The 22507-nt window shown below is 44.1% G+C and overlaps 3 protein-coding genes across 5 annotated transcripts; all 3 read right to left on the bottom strand.

Annotated features, from left to right (window-relative positions):
- Window positions 1-3301, bottom strand: LOC103526568 (arylamine N-acetyltransferase, pineal gland isozyme NAT-10). Its single transcript, XM_008491652.2, has 2 exons — window positions 3286-3301; window positions 1-878 (listed from the first exon to the last, which is right to left on the bottom strand). The coding sequence occupies exon 2, from the start codon at window positions 871-873 to the stop codon at window positions 1-3; it is 873 nt and encodes a 290-aa protein (XP_008489874.1). The 5' UTR covers window positions 874-878; window positions 3286-3301.
- Window positions 3302-5057: 1756 nt separating this feature from the next.
- LOC103526567 (arylamine N-acetyltransferase, liver isozyme) lies at window positions 5058-10380 on the bottom strand. 2 transcript variants are annotated; one of them, XM_030457712.1, is made up of 2 exons: window positions 10314-10380; window positions 5058-7671 (listed from the first exon to the last, which is right to left on the bottom strand). In XM_030457712.1, exon 2 carries the CDS (start codon window positions 7479-7481, stop codon window positions 6588-6590), a length of 894 nt encoding a protein of 297 aa, XP_030313572.1. In that variant the 5' UTR covers window positions 7482-7671; window positions 10314-10380; the 3' UTR covers window positions 5058-6587. The 2 variants fall into 2 exon arrangements, with proteins under 2 accessions (XP_030313572.1, XP_008489873.2); XM_008491651.2 differs by having other exon boundaries at window positions 5058-7486.
- A 1715-nt stretch (window positions 10381-12095) lies between these two features.
- On the bottom strand, window positions 12096-21985 carry LOC103526565 (arylamine N-acetyltransferase, pineal gland isozyme NAT-3). Of its 2 annotated transcripts, XM_030458077.1 has the most exons (4): window positions 21973-21985; window positions 19749-19891; window positions 15944-16124; window positions 12096-14005 (listed from the first exon to the last, which is right to left on the bottom strand). In XM_030458077.1, exon 4 carries the CDS (start codon window positions 13996-13998, stop codon window positions 13123-13125), a length of 876 nt encoding a protein of 291 aa, XP_030313937.1. In that variant the 5' UTR covers window positions 13999-14005; window positions 15944-16124; window positions 19749-19891; window positions 21973-21985; the 3' UTR covers window positions 12096-13122. The 2 variants fall into 2 exon arrangements, with proteins under 2 accessions (XP_030313937.1, XP_008489871.1); XM_008491649.2 differs by lacking the exons at window positions 19749-19891; window positions 21973-21985 and having other exon boundaries at window positions 15944-16125.
- Between the last annotated feature and the right edge of the window lie 522 nt (window positions 21986-22507).

Here is a 22507-nt window from a genome sequence, read left to right as displayed (position 1 = left end):
CTAGATGGTGTAAAATCCCTTGACATTTATTGGGACAAGTTTTCTATCTAGGCTTATGTTGAATTTCTCTTTGAGGGTTTTTTCCACCTCTTCATCTTCAAGTGTTATGAATTCCACCAGATCCATATTTTCCTTGTAGTTGTACGTGGTCTCAGAGAGTGTCCACCCAATGAGTGCTCGGAAGCCATCGGTGGTCTGGAGGGTGCAGATGGATTTCTTTGTGAAGAGGGAATCTGGAGAAGTCTGAAGGTAGGTGCACTGGAAATGGAAATCTTCCACTGTCTGTGGCTCAAGGCTGAACATGTAAATTTTCCGACACTCTTTTTTCTCCAGAAGATCAGAATTGGAGAAATTCAGATTGGGAACATATTGTTTCCGTCTGACTTTCTCAAGGTGCCAGATGGCATTTTTTTCTGTGAAACGAAAGATGCCTGGAGCCTGGGGCTGGTCTTTCCCTGACACCAGCTCCATTGGTTGCCACATCTGATAGGACACCCCAAAGCCTCCATCAACAACATAGGTTTTGTCATCAATAACAACCTTCACGAGGAGATGGGTCATGATGGTGGCATAGGCATTTTTATGTGGATTGAACACATAAGCTCCCAGGAAGCTGGTGTCATACCCCAGGTGTTTCAGGACCCAGCCCAAGAGCTGGTTGTTTTCCATGCACCAGCCACCCCTCTGCCTCCTCACAATTTTATTGTAAACCTGCTCCAACTCCAAAGTGATTTTCTCCCCGCAGTGGATGCTGAGGTTTTCGAAGGGGACAGCACGGATGTGGTGCTGGAATATATCTGTTAAGGTTTCCAAATCTTGTTTTTCAAGGGAACCTTTATAGCCAGTTCTCACAAAATACTCTTCAAGGTTCATGTCTCCTGTAAAGGAAGGAAACTGGTTTTGGTTTTCTTGCTTTACATCAATGATTTACAGTGCAGTGAAAAACTGCCCAGGCTGCTGCCAGCAAAAATGCTTTCATCTACTGAACCTCACCAGAGCAGTTGTTAAAGGGAACAAGTGTTCATATCAAATGGTTCCTCAAGCAAAGGAGGCCAGAGCCTGTGAGGGTTTGCTTTTTGTCTTAGAGTCATCCCCATGGCAAACCACTCATGCAATTTCAGCTTGCTGTGCAGTGGCTGCAGGACAGGGATTTGCTGCATTTGCAGCAGGATTAAGAAGAAATCTAAGATGTCACCAGGGAGTGCTGAGGAGTGGTCATCATGACAACCAATCTCAAGCCATGGTTCAAGGAGGGGGGTGTCAGCTGGGGAAGCAGTGTCAGCTGCCACTTGGAGGGAGGATAATTTGAGCCAGGAATCCTGTGTTCTTTTCACAAGTCTGCCACTGGTCTACATGATGGTAAATGAACTGCTCGTTCAGTACATGTCACTCTTTCACCACTTACAAAAAGTGAAAATTATACTCCCTGCACATTTGTAAAGTGTCAGATTTTAGTCAGATAATTATGACTGAGAAAAACCTCTGACCTTTCCAAGAGTTGCAGACCACTGAGTGTCTTGTCTGCTCTGAATGTTGCACAAACTCATTTTGGTGTTGGAATAATCTAAATGGAGAGAAGTGATCCAAAAGACAACACATCTGTATCCTCTGCCATGCCCCAGTTCTTGCAGGGTGGCCTGAATATGGACAGAGGCTGCTTTATATCCCTCTAGTCCTGGCTCTTTTATCAAAAATTTCTCAAAATTCACTTTATTCCTTCCAAAGGAGGCGTGACTGACAATTACTGAAGGGCATCCCTGGGCAGTGCCTCCTCCTGGCCTGCTTGGGTAGGAGTCCTCATGAGCAAGATTGCTGATGAGGATCTACTCCTTTTCTGCTTTCTAACACTGTGAAAAGCCACATCAAGTCATCTGGCATTGGCAAGGGCCTAGCACACAATGCTGGCCACAGTTGTGAGCTGGATGCTCTGCAGGTACCTGAGAGCTACTGTTAGTAAAATACACTGTAGAATCACCTGCTTGGGTATGGAGCTGGGCACAAAGTGTTTTGAAGGCTTGAGCCTTGGCAAAGAGAGCACTAAGCCTTTCAGCAGTCTAGAGTTCCTGCAAATATTTAGCTTCTTGACAACCCACAAAGCTACTTGGAAATCCTTTGTGCATACAGTAAGCTGAGGTTTAGGCACTTAATATTAGTGACTCAGGAAGACCATTGTACTCTGATAAATCCAGCAGTGAACCATGGAATGCTTACTGCAAACCAGAACTTCTCAAGATGATTTTCAGTGGCAGATTCGTGATGTGCATACACAGGATATAAAAGCAGCTTTCCAAAGTGAAGGGAGAGCCCCATCAAAAAACATGTTATCTTCCACAGAAAAGAATTTAGCTCCCAGTGATATTTAAGTGCATTGTTGGAGGATGTTTTCAATGTAATATTTGTTAAGTAGAACATAAGTCTTCTGGCACTTTTTTCTTTTGATTTGCAGGATCCAAGCCTATCCGACCCTACACGCTCAGATAGTGAATGCTAAATAGATCACACCAGCATAAAGCTGCTTCTTGGCTTTACATCATTTGTAATTTCTCTCTGCAGCTCCACAATATGATTGAACAGTGTTAGATTTTGACTGTAGGAGATGAAGGCTGCAGTTCTTTTGACTTGAGCAGATCAGGTGAAAAACTCGATACTGAAAAGGTAGCATCCCACAAATGTGACTGTGATTTATGCAGGTAATAATATGAGCAGAACTTCAAAACACTATATGTAAATATGCAGATGAAGGTGTTCATGTAAAAATATTCCATAAAAGGACTAGACACACTATTAGGGAGTCCACTGCTTAAAATATGTTCTCTACTTTATTACATATGCAGTGACTTTCTGGGGTACAGAAACTGTAATTTCAGTTTTTAAAGTTGTTTTTAAGGGACTGTAATTTTATTTCCGTGAAGGAGAATCTATTGATTATGGATCATTTTTTTTGCTTCATTTTCCTTTGAAAAGTTTGTAAATAAAGTTAAAAAACTAAAAGAATAATTTCCAACATGAGGTCATAGTTCTAAGCTTGTATCTACCATTGCATTTAGACAAAAGCACCTCTTGCATAGTCAAGAGAATCTCCTGAGGAGCAGAAAGACAGGAGTTGTTTTGCCTTCTTTAAGAGCCCAGGTTCAGCAGATTATATTTGAGCTCTGTATCCACACATTTTAATAACATTTTTCCTTAAGAGAATACCTCTTATGTTACTGCCCATATTACTGGCATCATTAATAAACCAAGTTTATTGTTTGGGTTTGTTGAGGTTTTTAAAGAAAATAAACTTACCTCTTAAAATAGGCTTATTTATTTATTGATGTATTCAGCTTCTGGGTTGTTTATTACTGGGGCAGCAGTCAGTAGAGCCAAGAGTGGATACAAATTGCAAGGGTTGTCCTCTTCTATAAGCTCCACTGGCCCTCCCTCCTGAATGTTAACTGCAGAGAAGGGGCAGAGTCCACCCAAAATGAATGCACCAGTGAACTTGGACTTCACTGATCCATGAGTAAATTAAACTTTGTTTCTTCACTATTAGTAGATGTTTATGCTTTCCCCTGGTTAAGACCAGACTGAACTTGTTTGCGTGTGAAATAATTACAGTAGACAGTTGCAAATGGCTCTGTAACTTTTATTTTAATTAAATTATTGTTATTTTGCAAGCCAGCACTTTGCAGTGGAGGCCAACAGTCCTGGCTCACTGGGGACATCCCAGATGATTGTAAGATGGCGAATGTCACGCCAATCCACAAGAAGGGCTGGAAAGAGGACCCAGGAAACTCCAGGCCCATCAGCCTGACCTCAGTGCCTGGCAGGGTCATGGAACAGATCATCCTCAGTGCAATCACACAGCACCTGCAGGATGGGCAAGGGATCAGACCCAGCCAGCACGGGTTTAGGAAGGGCAGGTCCTGTCTGACCAACCTGAGCTCCTTTTATGATCAGGTGACCCGCCTGGTGGATGAGGGGAAGGCGGTGGATGTGGTCTACCTGGACTTCAGCAAAGTGTTTGACACCGTCTCCCACAGCATCCTCCTGAAAAAGCTGTCAACCCACAGCTTCGACAGGAGCACCCTGTGCTGGGTTAGGAACTGGCTGGAGGGCCGGGCCCAGAGAGTGGTGCTGAACGGGGCTGCATCCAGTTGGTGGCTGGTCACTAGTGGTGTCGCCCAAGGATCAGTGTTGGGCCCAGTTCTGTTCAATATCTTCATTGATGATTTAGATGAGGGGATTGAGTCCGTCATCAGCAAATTCACAGATGACACTAAGCTGGGGGGAGTGTGGATCAGCTGGAAGGCAGGAGGGCTCTGCAGAGGGACCTGGACAGACTGGAGAGTTGGGCGGATTCCAATGGGATGAGGTTTAACAAGGCCAAGTGCCGGGTCCTGCACTTTGGCCACAACAACCCCATGGGGAGCTCCAGGCTGGGGACAGAGCTGGGGACAGAGTGGCTGGAGAGCAGCCAGGCAGAAAGGGACCTGGGAGTCTGGATTGAGAGGAAGCTGAACAGGAGCCAGCAGTGTGCCCAGGTGGCCAAGAAGGCCAATGGCATCCTGGCCTGTAACAGGAACAGCGTGGCCAGCAGGTCCAAGGAAGTGATTCTGCCCCTGTACTCAGTGCTGGTGAGGCCACAGCTTGAGTCCTGTGTCCAGTTCTGGGCCCCTCAGTTTAGGAAAGATATCGAGGTCCTGGAGCAGGTCCAAAGGAGCTGGTGAAAGGACTCGAGCACAGACCCTATGAGGAGTGGTTGAGGGAACTGAGGGTGTTCAGCTTGAAGAAGAGGCGGTTCAGGGGAGACCTCATCGCTCTCTACCTGAAAGGAGGTTGGAGCCAGGGGGGCGTTGGTCTCTTTTCCCAGACGACTTTCAACAAGACAAGAGGGCAGGGTCTTAAGTTGTGCCAGGGGAAGTTTAGGTTAGATGTTAGAAAGAATTTCTTTATGGAGAGGGTGATCAAGCATTGTAATGGGCTGCCCAGGGAAGTAGTGGATTCTCCATCCCTGGAGGTATTTAAAAAGAGACTGGATGTGGCACTCAGTGCCATGGTCTAGTAACTGCAACAGTGGTTCAAGGGTTGGACTTGATCTCTGAGGTCCCTTCCAACCCAGCCAATCCTGTGATTCTGTGTGATAGTCATCTGCTTCCTTGTGGGTGAACTGAATTGCCAAGGTATTGCAGACTGCATTTTCCAGGCTCTGCAGGTGCACAAAATGACCCTTATTTGCTCACAAAGGAACTTTTTCAATGTGTTCAAAGCTTCCACTGCAGCAAGGAACTACCCAGAGCTAACAAATGCTATGATAAATATGTATTTGTACAAAGCAAAGCATTTCCTTTCTAAAACGTGGCTTCCTGCATCTTCAAAGTGTTGCTGAGCTCTTAATTTAATTCTCTCCCTGTCTCCTTTGCATCTGGGGGAGGTGAAAAGTCAGTTTTTGGGAAGGCAAAGAGCTCATCAGACTGTGTCTGGCAAGGGACCTGAGGTTTAGGCACATCAGGTGCACCTATGGCTGGCTCAAAGATTTTTCCTTGGCTGAGAACTGATGCTCTTCCATTGTCCTCTTTCACAACACATCCTGTTCAGTACCTGCCACAGGTATCATAAAGGTAAAAGGCTTTTGTGCTATGTACAACATGCTGTGAAACAGGGGGCATGTCCTAATTTCCCTAATTTTCTTTCACATCTGTGATATTACTTATTTAAGGTAGCTTTTGTGCAGAATCCTGTTTGTAATTAATAGGAAATTTTATCCTGTCATGCCTGCTTGGCACCGCATGAAGGTCAGGACCCAAAAGTTTAGGTTATAGTTTGATCTAACTTTGATTGTTTCCAATTTTTAATACCAAAAGCATGATTTTTAAGAACTGTTGAATCATCTCAGCTTCTACTGATTTCGGTTCCACTTCAGTCACCCAGAAAAATCAGACTTGGGAAAACTGGGCAGTGCAAATTAGAGATTTTGGGGTTTTTTTTTAAGTGCCCTTGCATAAATAGTTAACTTCAATTGAATTTCTGGTTAGGGAATAGGACTCAAGTCTTTCAACTTATTTCATTATAAGCTAATCAGCACCTAATAGTGGCTTGTTTTGAGAAAGTCTTAACCTTTCTTTTTTTTTTTTTTTTTTGAAGCTTTTGAAAGCCAAATTCAGCTCATTTTTCTATTTCAGACTGTTAAAGGAAGTGAATAGTTTGTAAAACTCTGCTGAGAAAAAGATTGGAAATAATACCAAAAAAGGTCAGAGGTCTTTTGTGTAAAATGGTAACACAGCTTCTCTTCATGTATTATTTTGGTCTCCTTTGCCACAAGATATATCTGAAATAAAATGAGAATCAGAGAGGTGGAACAAAATGTTATGGAGTAAAAAAGCAATTTCCATACAGGCAAATTAGAGCTAGTAAGATGTCTCAGTTTATAAAGGAGAAGCTTCAGAAAAAATATGCAATCTGTATATGTAGTTAATTAGCAATGTCCTTGCGTTTGCTAAGCTTTGTGTTCATCTCACTACCTCAACTTTAGAATCAGATTAACGTTACTAAAGTTGATTTTACAACTTTTTTATATTGGATATTTAAAGATCCATCTAGCACAGCATTTAAAATGAGATTTTATCCACTAGATTAGGTGGCAAGCCACGAACGTTCACGGGAATGAGTTTGTTCTCCAGCACTATATTGAATTTGTCTTTCAGTGTCTTCTCAACCTCTTCATCTGTGAGAGTTGTGATCTGCACCAGGTCCATATCTTCCTTGTACCTGTACTTCATCTCAGTGAAGGTCCATCCAACCAAGGCATAAACCCCTTCAGTGGTCTGGAGGCTGCAGATTGACTTCTTCTGAAGGATGTTATCTGGGCAGACTTGTAAGTATCCATTTAGCTCCTGAAAGTCATTTACATGTAGTGGCTCAAGAGTGAAGGTATAAATTTTTCTGATATTCCCCAGTTCTGGGGTATCAGTGGGAGGGACACTTTGCTCAGAAATATAATGCTTCCTTTTGACTTTCTCAAAGTACCAGGTCCCGTTGTCTTCCATGAAGCGGAAGATTCCAGGGGTCTGGGGTTGATCCTTCCCAGAAACCAACACCAGTGGCTGCCATGCCTGGTAGGCACCCCCAAAACCAGCATCTACTAAATAGGAAGTACCCTCAATCACCACCTTCAGAAGCATATGATCGATCTGAGCAGTGTATGCCTTCTTTGCTGGGTCATAACTCCTTCCTCCAAGAATGCAGACTTCATACCCTAATTCTTTCAGGGCCCAAAATAAAAGGTGGTTGATTTCCAGGCACCATCCCCCACGTTTCTTCTTCACAATCTTGTTGTAAGTAGCTTGTAAATCCAGTTCAATGGTCTCCCCACAATGCATGCTGAGATTTTCAAAAGGAATTGCCTGGATGTGATGTTGGAAGATGTCTATTAAGGTTTGCAAGTCTGTGTCCTTATGGCACTCCTTGTAAGAAATTCTTGTAAAATACTCTTGAATGTTCATTTTGCCTGTGTGAGCAGAAAAAATGGCCAGTTACTGTTGCTCAGCTCTCAAGGGGTTTGCTCTTATTTCTGTAGCACAGGTTAACCAGCCTGCAAATATAACCTAGGCTGTTTCACTGAGAACTTGAAAGAAAACTGTGCGCCTGGTAGGAGATGAATGCAGACTAGACCTGCCTGTGTCATCTGTAGTCCTTAAAAAAAAAAAAACAAAAAAAAAGAGATGAGGCTAGGAGCAGGTGACAATAATGCTTTATCTCTCAGATGTTGCCTTCAAGCCAAGTGGATGTGACTCCTTTGGGGAGAACTGCACATGTCACAACAGAATCTCTAGCCCAGGATATGGGTCCCACTTGACAAAAGATGTATAAAAGATGTATAAGACAAACAGCAAGTCTGCAAGCTGCTAGACTATACCACTGTAAAAGCCACAGCAATGTCTTAATGTTTCTTTTACCAGAACAAGCAAGCACTTCTTTATTTATCCTCTGGGTAATTTGACTGGAAGACTTTACATTTGTGGCTTCAGCTAACTGGGATTAACATCTCAGTTAAACCCATGTGGGTTGTTGTTTTCTCAGTCTCTTTAATTTCCCAGTGGTGTTCAGACAGAGCTTTGACTCCAGCTGTTGAAAGGAAGGAACTGTTAATTTTTCTAACCTAAGGGTCTGAAGAACTGATTATTACTAAGAATACATTCAGGATGTATTCACCAGTTTTTGGATTCTCTTACCATCTTTTACAAACCAAAGACTCTAGTTTAGCTCAAGTTATTGGATATATTTTGTGTTTTCATGTCTCTGTTCCTCTTTCCTTTCATTAGAAGAGACTGTCATAGACACTGTCTGCATGGCCAAGATGCAAGAGGCTCCCTGATAACACTTCTAATCCACTGACTCATCTGGTATTTGCAAGGGTTTCTCTCTCTCCTTTAATTTAGATTTAATTTTGCTTTTTTTTTTTTTTTTCCATGCAAGGATATTTGTTTCCAGAGCAATTCACAATCTGCTATGGTCCGTATGGTCCGTATTAACTTCTAAAAGGCCTGAGAATTTCTTGCTCCTTTAAATTGGTTGCACATTCCCTGGGAGGCTTTTCAAAAAATAATTTGATGTAGATGAGATGGGAGAAAGACTCCATTCCAGTGCCTGCTCTCAGCTTTGCTCCAGCTGCTCCCCAAGGAGCAACCACCAGTTTGACCCCGTGTCCATGCCAGTCCTCAAATGGGTGCTGGAAGCTTTTGCAAATCCCACCTCAAACATATAATTGTGAATAGCCCTGCCCCAGCAGGTCAGCACATCAGAGCACTTAATCTCTAGACTTTAACCCCAGTTTTGATGCCAGCAGCACAACTTGACTTAGTTGTATTCTACCTGATCTGCACTAGTAGCAGTTTTCAGACTGCCTGATGCAAAACCACAGGAAAATGTATTAAAATAGAGAACCATCCCAATAAGGGAAAAAGAAGTAAACATTTTCACTTCAAAAGAACCCAAAGAGGCTACATGAAAAAAGAGTACTGTGTCTTTGATATTGCATTTTATGGGTTTTTTTCCATCCCTTTTTTTAGGACAAGGGCACTCATCTCCGGCAGGATCTCCTTGGAAACACTGGTTGTAGACAGCCATTCCCTCCCCAGCAGACAGCACACGTGAGCACCAGCAAGCTCATCGTGGGGTACTCTGCCTCATTTTTCTTTCTGTTCCTCCTTTTAGCCATTTTGTATAGCCAGATAGATATGTCTTTTACTGTGATGGTGTTGAGCTGAACCCCTGTGACCAGGAGGGACCCAAGAGAGTCCATTAGGTGTGTCTGATCTGCTTGAAATTTTGCTTTCAAGCAAAAACTGTCAGTCCCTGCTCTGGACCAGCAGCAGAAGACCTGTTGTCCTTCCTTATAACCTATCTCCTGTAACCTGTCTGGGTGTGGGTGTATAAGTTCACAGTGTATAAACAGCCCCTTTCTTCCACCCAGGAGTCACCTCCCCACCAGCAGCCATGGGGTGTTTCAGGAAAACATATCGGTGGAACCCCGTGCCTCAGTTTCCCCAGCTGGCCTTTCTCTGGCCTTGTCAATTTGAAGTCTGTAGTAGCAACAGCCTCATGGTGGCTGACAAAATGGGCTCTGATCTCCATGAATATTTAAAGAGGTTCAAACACAACGAAGCTGCAGTACAGAAGCAGTGGCACGAGGGCAGGCAGGCAGCAGGCACAGAAACCAGTGTTTACTCACTTGCCTTCCCGGAGGCAGCTCAGCTTTCATCTCACCACAACCATTCCCACCACACTCACCCCGGGGACAGTTCACATCTTAAAATTGGGTTGCCAAACATCTCAAAAGCCTCAGCCCACATCTCAGCCTTGTTGCTTTTGCTCCTGCAGCAGCCCAGCTTCATCCAAGGATGAAGATTCAGACATTCATTCTGCCTGCCTGCAAGTATCCCTGGGGACAGCTGTGTCCTTCGTTATCAGTCTTGAGTAGTTCTCTGCTAAAATTCCTCAGGCTTCCAAGGGCACGTGCCTATACCATTTGTTTGATTTTAAGCTGTGCTGGGAGTCGGTAGCTGGGTTTTTCATATGCTCTGGCTCAGCATAAAGGGGTTAATTTAAGTCTCAATCAGTTGATCTTTGCACTCGGACAATGTTCTTGAGATGCAACGCGCGCTGCCGGCCCTGGGGTTGCTGTAATTTATACTTTTTTATAATATGCCTGCAGTGCCCTTACAGTATGCAGACCCACAGCCGTGGGCTTTTTCTAAAGCAGCTGACCCACAGCTACAGGATGAAGTTAAAGATAGCTGCAGGATGAAGTTAAAGATCAGACCCTCAGTGCTTACCTCTCAGCCAGCGAGCTCAGGCTTTCCGCCCTGGTTTGCTCCAGAGTTCCCAGGAAGTACTGGGAACTGCTGCTCTTAAAGCTCCAGGCTGCCTTTACTGTCTGGCAGAGACAGAATTATTCTCCAGTCGAGAAGGAAGAGAGGGGAGGGACTTTATTCTTTTATAACTTCTATTCTCATGGCTTTAATGGTTTATTTGTATTGCATAGAAAGCCTTATCATGCAATTCGTTGTGCTAGGTGCTGTACAAAGAACTTGAAAAGGATCCAGTCCCCAAATTGTTTACAATAGTGTGTAGATTTTAACCTCCCACATTACTGACTGAGAACTCAAGTCCTCCAGGGCTGCAAGGGGGAATACAGTGTGGGTATCACAGGGAACTTTTGCAAGTGTTTATAACCCCATCCTCAACCCCTCAGATCACCCAGGTGCTTCAGGCTCAGGGGTACCAGATCCCAGTATGAAATGACTTAGGATAGAGAAATAGTAATCCAAGCCAAGAAGTCACTGATTTATTCGCTGGGGATGACAACTGTTGAATTAATCCCACCACACTGAGCTGTGTTTTTGTGGCTGATACCAGACCCCCAAAGAAACAAGGTCAGTTTTGCCAAGCCTGTTCTTAGGCAGTGAGGATGCTGCTCCCGAAGAACCCTGTGCCTGCTATGCCTTTAAGAATTTGTCTCCAAAACTGGTAATAAGGAAAAAGCAAACTAGTGTAATCTGAGGTGAAAAGTCTCTTTTTTTTTTTTTTTTTTTTTTGCCACCCCTTCCAGCAGAGAGCTTTCTTTGATTGCTCAGCAACAAAATCTGCTTCTGTGGGTGTGTGCTGAGCAGGAGGTCCAGGAGCACTGAGCTGTGCCACAAAAGGAGCAGCAGCCAGAGCAGTGGATGGGGCACCCAGCTGAGGGGATGATTCAGCTGAAAGGAAAGTGGAGTTTCCTATGACTGTTTGCTCTTCACATGATGAACTGCTGGGGCAATGGACATTCCTTCACCTGACCCTATGAAACATCCCAAAGCATAACAAACACCCAGGTGTGGGGAGAGGAATGGGCACAGCCCTTTCTAGGTGTTTCCTATGTCTGTTCTCACAAATGATGGAGCTTCTTGGCACTCCACAGCCCTCCTGCCTCTGTGAGACCTGCCTGGACTTTTAGGTTCTATCCCAAGGTTCTGCCCCAGCTGCCAGGATAAACCCACTGATTTTAGCTCCTTTAACTCTTCCAGTAACATGGGGACCAAAGATGGGTACGACTTGCAAACAAGCCAGATCCTGGAACAGCTTCTTCTGACCACCTGTGTTGCAAGTTGCTGGTCCATACCATAAGAAGCACCTTTTGATTCTCCAGTCTAATACAGGGTAAGTCCTTCCCATTTCCTTTCCCTGTAAGATGAGGGAGCCTTATGTTCTATAACAGATAATAGAGATGCCTTTGACTCTGGGAAGCTAGGGATTTGGGGAACCCACTGTGACTCTGAAATACTTTTTGTACACGTAAAATAGCAGCGGCTTTTATTATCTATAGTTACAGAAAGCTGCAGTTCATGCATAACAAATAAAAAGGGGTCAGTGAGTTACTGTATTTTTAAAGCCTTAGCTGCAAAATATGAGCACACACAATAATGAAAACTGCATTGATTTATGAATTTTTTTTACTTTAGGAATACACACTGCAAATTGGGCAAAAAAACAGATGAATATATCTACCTCAAAATTCTCGATTTTTTTATTTAACGGTAATTCACTCATATAATTTACTTAATTATAAGTGCATGGTTGTAATTCTTCCATGATTTGTACATAAAGGAACATCAAGCATCATCTCAAAGGGCAAAGTGATTACATTTGAGTAATTTCTCATACTAAAAATCTTAGCCTTTAGGTATCTGATTAAGATGCATCGTTTCTCCTTACATCAATATAATTAGTATCACTGCCAGCACATCCTCAGCAGAACGGGTATTTTTCAGAAAAATAATCTTGTGCCTGTGTTTGTGTTCAGCCAGGATAATTGATGTGCACAAACACTGGGAGCTGAGTCCTGCACGAGAAGCACACGTTCCCAGCAGTCCACTGCTGGCTGGGAGACATTTCCAGTTCAAATACTGCTGCTCCCTTATGCCACTGGGAAGAATGGGTGTTGTGTCAAGTCTGAAATATGACAGAATTGTCATATATGACAGAATTGTCCACTCCTGTTTCTCACCATCAGTTTTAGGCCATGAACAGCCAGCCCTTGAGTGTTTGCACAGAGCAGCACAGGCATGGGGCTGCTCCACTGCTGTGGGAGAGAGAGGCTGTTGTGAACACCAGAGCAAAAAGGACAGAGAGCCTTATGGCTTATTGTAGCAAATTCAGCAGTGGATGTCTTTGTTTTTCTGTCTATTAAATTCCAAAAATAATATGGTGTTCAGTTAAGAGGTGCATATGATTTTTCCCAGGTGGCAGCAAAGTAATAAAGACAGAGATGTACAGCTCCATCGCTCTGCCCTGCTACTCTGGATGTATTTGGAAAAGCTTTTAAGAGATGAAAGGAGTAGGGAACAGGCAGAGTCTGCTTCCAGCAAAGCACAAACAGAAAGGGAGTGATTTGATTGAGACAGGAAGGAATTATTTGTATCCACACCAAAAACAGATGCGGGAGCAGTTGTGAAAATCAATTTATTTTCCAGGTTCATGCTAATGTGTTTCTGCTTTACACTGGTGTAGGTGGAAAGAAAAAGCTTAACCTCTAGCTGCTTTTCAGAAATAAGGGAAAGGATTGCATGTAATGCCACTGAATCGAATTATAATTCAGGCAATGAGTTAAAACATTGACAACCTGCTTGTATTGACAGGAACTAATTTCTTGTCTAGTGTCACACTGAATTTCTCTTTCAGCGTCTTCTCCACTTCTTCATCTGCAAGGATTCTGATTTCCACCAGATCCATATTATCCTTATAATTGTACTTGATCTCAGTGAGTTTCCACCCCACCAGAGCCCGGACTCCATCAGCGGTCTGCAGGCTGCACATGGACTTTGTGACAAAGAGGGAGTCTGGGGCTGTCTGCAGGTGGGCATTGCAGGCCCTGAAGTCTTCAATGTCTCGTGGCTCAAGGGTGAAGAGATAAACCCTCCGACAAACCTCTTTGTCCACATTATGGGAAGTGGAGAGGCTTTGGTTGGGAACCCACTGCTTCCTTTTCACCTTCTCCAGGTACCAGACCCCACCCTCCTCCAGGAAGCGAAAGACCCCAGGAGTTTGCAGCTGGTCTGTCCCTGAAATCAGCTCCATTGGCTGCCACATCTGGTAGACCATCCCAAACCCACCATCCACAATGTAGGATTTGCCATCATCCAGCACCACTTTCAGCAGCAGATGATCAATTTCCTCTGCATATGCATCGTACTCCGGGACATAAACCTTTGATCCCAGGAGGGTGACGTTGTAGCCAAGGGTTTTCAGAACCCAAGATAAGAGGTGGTTGTTCTCCATGCACCAACCCCCACGTTTCTTCCTCACTATCTTGTTGTAAGTTGCTTCCAGGTCCAGCTCAATGCTTTCCCCACAGTGGATGCTGAGGTTTTCAAAAGGGACAGCTCGGATGTGGTGCTGGAATATATCAGTCAGGGTTGCCAGGTCTGGCTTCTCATAGGAGCCCTGGTAAGAAATTCTGGTGAAATACTCCTTGATATTCATACTGTCACTGAGAGAAGGATAAAAAAAAAAATAAAATGATAGGTTTGTGTCAGAAGTGACAGAATGATCTTCTCCATCACTGTTAACATAGCACTCATCAACTGGGGCAGCCTGCTCGGAAGAGGAGCAGGATTTGACTAATGGCCCTATCAAAGGCAGCTGCCTGTGAGTATGAGCACGGAGGGAAGCCAATGGGACACTGCTGATGAGCACAAATGTTATTTTTAATTGTTTCTTTTACAGCTGTGATGAGAGGCTCCAGCTGTGCTAAGCACATTTCAGCAGAGAGTTCCTGCCCAGCAAAGCTACAAATCTCGGTAGGAAGGAACAAAAACAGTAACAGAACTGTTTCCCCACTAGAAATTATAGGAACTGAGACTCTCCAAATCTCAACAGCTTTACTCGTGGTTTGACTCAGCAAAGCAAAAGCAGAAAACAAACCCTCCCACTCTTGCAGAGCAACCCAGAGCCTCCTCTGCAACCAAATCTGAAATTAATCGGCCCTGCCTTGGTATTTCCTTTATTATTTAGCCAGCCCTGGCACAAGCTGGTCTCACCTGCTTCTCCTCTCCATGCTGCTGGGAGCAGATGTGACCTGGAGCACAGGAGGGTTTTTTAGGACAGAAAATGCTGTGAAGTTTTGTGGTGCATCTGCTGTGATCCACCTCCCTGCAGCACAGCTTAGCTCCCTGGCTCTGCTAATCACAGCCATACGCCAGCAGCAGCAGGAAACCAACGTGCAGGCCAAAACTCTTAAGTTTTCAGGGAGCCTCACATTTTTTTAACACCATTTTTGGGTTGCATTTGCTCCTTTAACTCAGAGACTCTCCAGCAGTGGGTTTCTGCTCTTGGGGAGGGGACCAGGCACTGGTGTTTCCAGCCCTGCTGTGGCAGAAGGTCTCAGTGGGAGCATGAAGCACGGGGGTGGAAAGCAGCTGGAGCCCTCCCAGCCCTTGATGGTAATGAAACAAAAAAAAAAATAGGGATTTTGATGTCCCAGCTACTTTTTGTTATTCCTCCCCAGGCACTGCTAAATTTCAGACATCTCTGAATATAGAGCAGTGTTGTTCAGGTTATGGAACCCAGAGGTCCCAAAGTGTTCTCAAGTTCCTGTGTATGATTCTTAGGGAAAAACTGAAAGAAAAAGTCCAACTGTTCCAACAGAATTAAATGCTCAATCTGATGAAAAATGGCACACACCAAATTGCAAGGGAATTTTGGAAAGATACTTTTAGTATATAAACAAAGCCATGAAAATAAAAAATTTCTGTTTGGTGTAATACCTTGGGAGACTCAGGAGGTGTCCCAGTTTGGCTTCCCATATTTCCTAACCTTTAGGATAGGAAGGCTTCAGAAATCTGCAACTATTGCATCATGGCCACCTCCATGTCCCAAGCATCCTACAATGGGTCCTGAATGACCCCACATTGGGTTAAGAGTATCTGGAAATTATTTGGAGGATTCTCTTTGTTCAGTTTTTGGCTTGCTCCCAAGCATTTCCCCAAAGCCTCAGAACTACAGCTTGATTCAGTTTTGAAAGTCTGGCAAAAACTTAGTTTGTGCAGTGTGAACTTTAAACATCACCAGTCACAAGCTTTTCCTCCTTTTACTTTTCCCTAACAAGCAAACCATGTATAGTTACTGTCTCTGAAAAGGGGAAAGATTGGTGTGGGGTTTTTCTGCTGTCTGTCTGTCCATCTCTTGCGGGTGTTTTTAAGACCCTTTTTAACAGTGGCATCTGAAATAAGCCACACGGCAGGAATGCCTGGTCTGCTGGAGGCTGGTGAGTAAATAAACCAATGTAGCTGTAACACAGAGGGGCTGAGCATTCCCTGCTCTGCCCTTACACCTTTTCCTGCTGTGTTCTGTCTTCAAACAGATTGAATTTCCTGGTTAGGGAATACTCAGCTGCCCAGATTAGGGATTAAAAAAAAAAAAATCTTACCTGGAAAACTGCCAGTGTCTCTCTGGGGTTTTGGGGGGAGAGTTTTAGGCTAAAGCAAGTGGAGAGGCTGGCTGTCCTTCTGCTGGAGCTGACAGGGCTTGAGGACTGTCCTCCAACTCCTCTTCAGGGAAATGCCTTTCCCTTCAACTTGCTTTCACCCGCCTCTGTCAGATTGCAAAAGCTGGGGAAAAAAAAAAGAAAAAGAAAAAGAAAAACAAACAAACAACACAGCAGAAGGGTGGAGCAGGAGAGCTGTACTGAGGGAGCAAAATCAACAGTCCTGACTCAACATTGCATGCAAAGCCTGGTTGTTAGAGCAGAGGCTGCTTCACATTTTCACTCGTTTCATGCTTTCTGCAGAAGCTGCCTGGGGATGTGACAAAAAGGGTATTTTAGTTATTCAGTAGCTAGCTGAATGCACTTGGGTAATATATATTTTTTACATTTTTTTCCCCAGGTGTTAAGTCACTGTGTGTTTGGGAACATGGGGAAGAACTCCTGCTTTCATTCAGTCTGAGTAGCAGCAAAACTTTGGCACAACAGTTTGCACCTGCAACCACCCTGCCCCACTCAGCAGACACAAGAACTTCTGAGCTGCCATTGCTTAATTTGCTCTCGAGGATTTACATGCATTTTTTAATTAAAGTAAGTTTCATAGAATGTAAGCAAGCTCTGGGCCAGCAGTGGGTCTTCTTTAATCTTTGCCAACAAGAAGCAACTGATGATGTGATAGTGAAGATGATGTTGGCAAAGGGATGACTATAGAGTGTGAGCACATAGGGAGCTCCAGCCTTTTGGTTTATTTCACACTGCTTTTGTATTTACAGATTTTGCTTGCATTTGGCCAAGCTGAGTCTTCTTAATGCCCTCATAAGCTGGATTCTTTCCTGTTAGTTCCCCAGCAGTGCTTCCAGTCCTTCACGTTACTGTCAGTGGCAAGTTTCATTCAAATACTGATTTATTGGAATAATTAGCAGAGATAATAAATCAGACCAACCAGAAGTGTCTGTGGTAACCCATTGCACAGCTGCACTCCCATATCAAAATTTGGCTCTTTATCATCCCATTAGTGGTTGGTGTTTGGACCCCACAAGTGAGACCCAACACCCCAGCTGAGAGGTGCTGAAGGGAATGGGTCACCTGCCCTTGTCGAGCTCCTCTGAGCAGACCCAGCTTGGTACAAAGAGAATGTTCATATTTTGGAATGGATCTTGCTGCCAAGCAGGCAGACCTGGTGGGAACTGTACCAAAAAGAAGCCCATGGGCTGTGCAGTGTCCAAGCTGCCCCAGCCATGCTCCATGTGCAGAGACACTTGGGGCTACAGCTGGTGCCAGAAGTGGACTCTTGCTGTGATGCTTCATGGTGTGGTAGGGGACCTGTCCCAGCTACCTTTGGGGTCCCATTAAGACACAAATGCTTTCTAAGCAACACATTTCTCCTTGTGCTTTGATGGGTATCCTCAGCTCCTCTCCCTGTAATGTTGCTCTGATATTGAGCATTTCTTTCCTGTGTCTTTCAGATTCTCATCCCAACTATCCGATGCCACCATTCCTGCATCACTCTCCTTTTTCTTCCCATCCTACACATTTTTCTTCCTCAAGCCATTAAAATCAGGAGCCCTCATTCTCCCCAGGTGTGCCCAAGGCCATCAGAGGGCAAAGCTCACTGAAGGAGCACTAAAGGTAAGGCTTATCTTGACCCAGGAGCCTTGCAGGAGTCTGCTTGGATTTGTCTTCCATGCCAGATCACAGGGGGTAATTTCAGGCTTGGTGAGGCAATAAAGTGCATTTGCAGTTTCTGGATAATATGTCCACAATGTGCCTGACTGTGGGGTGAAGGTGTAAATGGGAATGTCCTTGGGGAAGGATATTGCTGTCCACCTGGACACTTTAATGCAGTTTTCCAGCCTTGGTAGAAGCTTCAGCTGACTGAGCTTTTTTTCAGAGGACCCTCAGTGTCTTGCTTTTGTTTCTTTATAAATTCAAACTGCTGAGAGCATTTAATTTATTACTGAAATGTTTCTCTCATCCTAAGTCACCTGAGAGGCTGCATCAAATATCCCTCCCTCCCTACTTTAACAGAGTTATCTCTTGGGCAAATAAGAACAGAGGGTGTCCTGTTTGGGGTAATGATTAAGTGTCTGCTCACTGTTAAACAGCTCCCCTCTACAGTGGCTTCTGGGATGGGCTGTATAACAAAGAAAGATAGATCATATCATATATCATATATCATATATCATATATCATATCAATTATATTATCTGGATGCTCAATGTACCAACTATATGGTATTCTACTTAAGGAGAGAAGAGAGACTGTTAAAGTAATGACACAATCGGGGTGTTTTAAATAGAATTAGTGTAAAACTTGAATTCTTACACAAGGTCAGATTCTCCCTTCCTGCTGAGCTTTGAGCTGCTGGCAAAGGAGATGCTGCAGAGCCTGAGGGGAGTGTCTGGCTCCAGCCTGTCATTTCCAAAGGGGATTTTAATAGACATAAGCTACTCTAATACAAGAGCAGTAAATAATATTCACAGCCTATAAACATATTCATAATGGCAAAATGCTCTCATGCTTTATATTAATTTCCTTCCTTATGTAATTATAAATGCCACATAGCTGTAGCTACACATCTTTCTGCTTTGTGTCCCCAGCATCCATCATGTGCAGTTTTGGTGGTGGTCACTGCACCAGTTGAAGGATGAGCTCATGACAATGGCAGCAACTTTTACCTATGGGAATATAGGAGTGAGTAGCTGTGCTGGACTTTGCTTGGCTTTTTCTTGGTGAAGAAGAGATCAAATCTCAATTTTAGAACTTCCACCATCTGAGGCATCTTTCTGAAGGCTGGTGAGTGTCCAAAAATACCTTCTCTTCTTATCTTTACACTGCCAATGAGGTTTTTCACACAAGCCAACATCAGGGGTGTTAATGAAGATGGAGGAGACCATGTTGGTATGTAGGGCCTTCCATTCCTGAGGGTTTCAGCACTTGTATGTAAGTGGTTGTAGTTCAGTTAAATTCCATTACAAGAGGAACAATCAGCTTTTCTACATGAATGGCTTCATCTCATAGAGGATGTGAAGTAAAAAAATTTGTTTTAAGTAACTGCTTTGATGAAAAACATGCCTGTACAATCTGGCATGGTTTTCCCATGAGTTGTGACAGCTTTAGTGGGACACCTTTGGATGGGATCTCATGTCAAAGTGTGGTCACAACACCAGGGGGACACCCTATAGCTGTTTCTGCCACCCCAACGTGAGGTTCCTAGGGTGCATGTTAGGAAGGAGTTGTCTTCCATCTTATAACCAGGAATCACACACTCAGAATGTTACCATCTCCATCTCATGGGCCACTTCTGGAGGAGCCAGCAGTGCTGTCAAATCATGAAAATGCTGAGGAGAAAGTCCTGCAGTTTGGAAAGCAGGAGGTCATGCTGGTTTCTCTGAATGTGAGAGTAGCTCTTTGAGGGCTGGCAAGCTGCTGGGGAGGCTCAAAGTCACAATAGCAGCCTCTGGAGACAAGGAGTGGTGGAGAGCAGTGAAAAGGAGGATAAAGAAGACAAGGAGAGCAAGATGGCATAAATGCAGGAACATAGCTTGTCCTCGTAGCTGGAGAAGGGGCTGGAGGAGAAGTTAGCAGCCTCTTTAACAGCTTGGGACCTTTCTGTATCCAATTGCCCACCTTTCCCAGGGCTGTTGCAGCCAGTGAACTCTTTAACAGACATTTTGGGCTTTCACAGCAGCTCTTTGGCCATTTTTGCCCCATCCCCACTAGTTTCTTCATGAGAAAGGTGCTGTCCTACCTGGGCTCACATACTTGCCTTGTTGCCCACCTGGTATGTCCACAATCCCCATGGTCACAGACTCCTCTGTGTTTTCCTTCTGAAGGGTCTGATTCAAGACAAGCTGATCAGCACCAATTCCTTCTGGGCTGCAGGTATTGATCCTGGAAGCAAAATAAAACAAAACTCATTCTGCCACACTCAGACACATGTTCCTCATGCAGCACTCAGAGGTGCTGATAAGGCAGCACCAGGAGGCCACCTTATATAGGAGGCTGAGGAGAGGTGTCCCCCCATCCTGGGCAGGGAATAGAACTCAGGAGACCCACCCTGGGTGTTTGGAGCAATGCACATCTGCAAGAGGCAGCTGCAGTTGGCACAGCTTTCTTCAACATCTGTTTTTTTTTTTCTCTTCCCCAACTTCCACAAGAGCTGCCCAAAATACTGCTCACCAGACCAGAGGTAAGAGAGCAGCACTAGGATCACACCTGAGGGTGATGAAATAAAACATCAGCAGGAACAGGATCAGAAACCAACTCTCCTCCCCTGGACCAAGGGCAGAGCCACCATGTTACACTGTCACTGCCACAATGGGGCATCACACAAGGCCATGGTGACAAAAGCTTGCTTTGGACTTTTTCCAAATAGGGAAATTTGGAATAATTTGGGTCTGTGTGTTTCAGAGGTGCAGCCAGGTAAAATGGGCATCTACAGCAGAGCCTGCAAACAAAGCAGAAGACCTGGGAGGAAATAATCTGTTACTAAAGACCAGTTAATATCTCTCTTTAATTTCACCACAATTTCCTCATTATCACAGAATCATGAACTGTTATGGTTGAAAAAGACCTTTAAGATCATTAAGTCCACCTGCAACTTAACTTTATGTACCAAGTCCAGTGCTCTAACCATGTTCCTATCTATATGTCTTTTGAACTCCTCCAGGGATGGTGATTCAACCACATCCCTGGTCAGGCTATTCCACTGTTTAATTACCCTTTCAGTGAAGAAGTTGCTTCTAATATCTAGTGGGTAGCTCAGCAATTGCAGGTCAATGCATTTTCCTGTGCAAGAACACAAAAGCCTCATTTGAAAATGAAGATGTTATATGGGTCTAGTTCAAAAATCAACATAAGGCATCCTGTTAAAATCAATTAGCAGAACACTTGTAAAAATTCTGTACTGTTGCTAAATGAATGCAAAAAATAGCCTATAATCTGAACACAAGCAACTCTACTCATTTAGGGATGAGCTGCCTCAGCAAAAAGAAGTCACAGGTCAACAATCTCTGTCACTATCAGGCACATATATTCCTGGGTATTCAAAACTCTGTACCACAAGCAAAGAATGTTGTTGTTCTGAGATATTTTAAGAGGAAAATATACCCAGCTAATCAACAGGTGCACTGACTAAAGGAGACTTTTACATGTGTCTGGTTGCAGTGTGGAAAAATGAAAGGTCACTCAGCCTTCTTGGATTCCTTTGGTGAGCTCATGTTTGGGGTAGCAGACTGGTACTGATGAAATACCTGCAGTATTTCTACAGCTGGGATGTGAAGCCACAGAAAGATCTCAGAGGCAACTACTCCTTAATTTTCCCTAATGGAAAGTGTCTTAGCTTTTTAATTCATTTTCAACTCAATTTAGTGATTCCATTTATATTACTGGACAATTTATATAGTTATATATTAGCCCTGAAAACACAATCTTTGTACACACACCTAAATGCAGCAGCCATCACCATTATTCACAGTTCTTCTTGCAATGGATCTACCAACCCCAATCCTCAGCAGGGTTAAATTCTCCCTATTCCACCCAAGCCATGGAGCAATGCTACTTGTACTCTCCTGGATCTCAGCCTGCTCCAACACAAAGGAAAGGCTCTCATTGACTTCACTGGGAATTGGATCAGCCCTAATTCAGGCAACCAACCTGGAAGCATGCAAAGCAGAAGCAGTTACCCAAGTTCTGTCATTCTTATTACTCAGATTTATATCTTTTTTTGGAGGCAGGTGGGAGGGGAACCTTTTATCTTTGTGAAGAGTAGGAAACTGAGTACAGTGGCAGCAAAGGAAAAAAAAAAACCAAACCCCATTGCTCCTCCAGAAAACACATATTCACTACAATGCACTAACATGCATCATGGAAATAACATGTTTATAAATGAATTCCCTCCAACCCATCACTGAAGCAGGAGTGCAACTGGGGAAAAGAAGGGAGAGGTGCTCAAAATGCTCCCCCAGACTTACCTTTAGTGGGGTTTTTTTGGCTCTGTGGAGGAGAGGCTGGAAACTGTGGGAAGATTCAGAAGCAAGAAGATGGTCCTGCAGGGCTCTGTATTGATTCTTGGCAATAAATAGCCCCACCACAAATATTAGCAGTGTCAAGCATGTCCTTGGAGCTGGGTGCTTACAGAGTGAAAGGGATTTTTTCCTAGTCTAAAAGCCAAAGGCAGTAGAGCAAGGGTTACTGTGGCAACCCAGACTCAGGAGCTCCTGGCTTTCCTCTCTGCTGCACACTGATGTGACTTCTAAGTGGCACTGCAAGGGACTGGTGGACATGTAAACACCCTCTTCATGTGCTCTTTCCACCTCCTCATGCTCCCACAAGAGGTATGTACAGCACAGAGTGATGTGCACCACGTAAAGTTATGTGAAAAAAGGAGACAGAAGTGTCCAAACCTGGAGCAGGAGGGGAGCAAATGGAGCTGGGAAATCTTTCCAGGGGTATTGTAGGCTGGCATCTTGGGTGCTGCCATCCCTGAGGAGGGATGGACAGAGGATG

The sequence above is a fragment of the Calypte anna genome, chromosome 11, assembly GCF_003957555.1.
Source record: "Calypte anna isolate BGI_N300 chromosome 11, bCalAnn1_v1.p, whole genome shotgun sequence".
Lineage (NCBI taxonomy): Eukaryota > Metazoa > Chordata > Aves > Apodiformes > Trochilidae > Calypte > Calypte anna.
This window is presented reverse-complemented; position numbering and strand designations above follow the sequence as displayed.

Bases quoted from the DNA above. Each gene is read 5' to 3' on its own strand.
- LOC103526568 (XM_008491652.2), bottom strand. From the start codon at position 873: ATGAACCTTGAAGAGTATTTTGTGAGAACTGGCTATAAAGGTTCCCTT.
- LOC103526567 (XM_030457712.1), bottom strand. From the start codon at position 7,481: ATGAACATTCAAGAGTATTTTACAAGAATTTCTTACAAGGAGTGCCAT.
- LOC103526565 (XM_030458077.1), bottom strand. From the start codon at position 13,998: ATGAATATCAAGGAGTATTTCACCAGAATTTCTTACCAGGGCTCCTAT.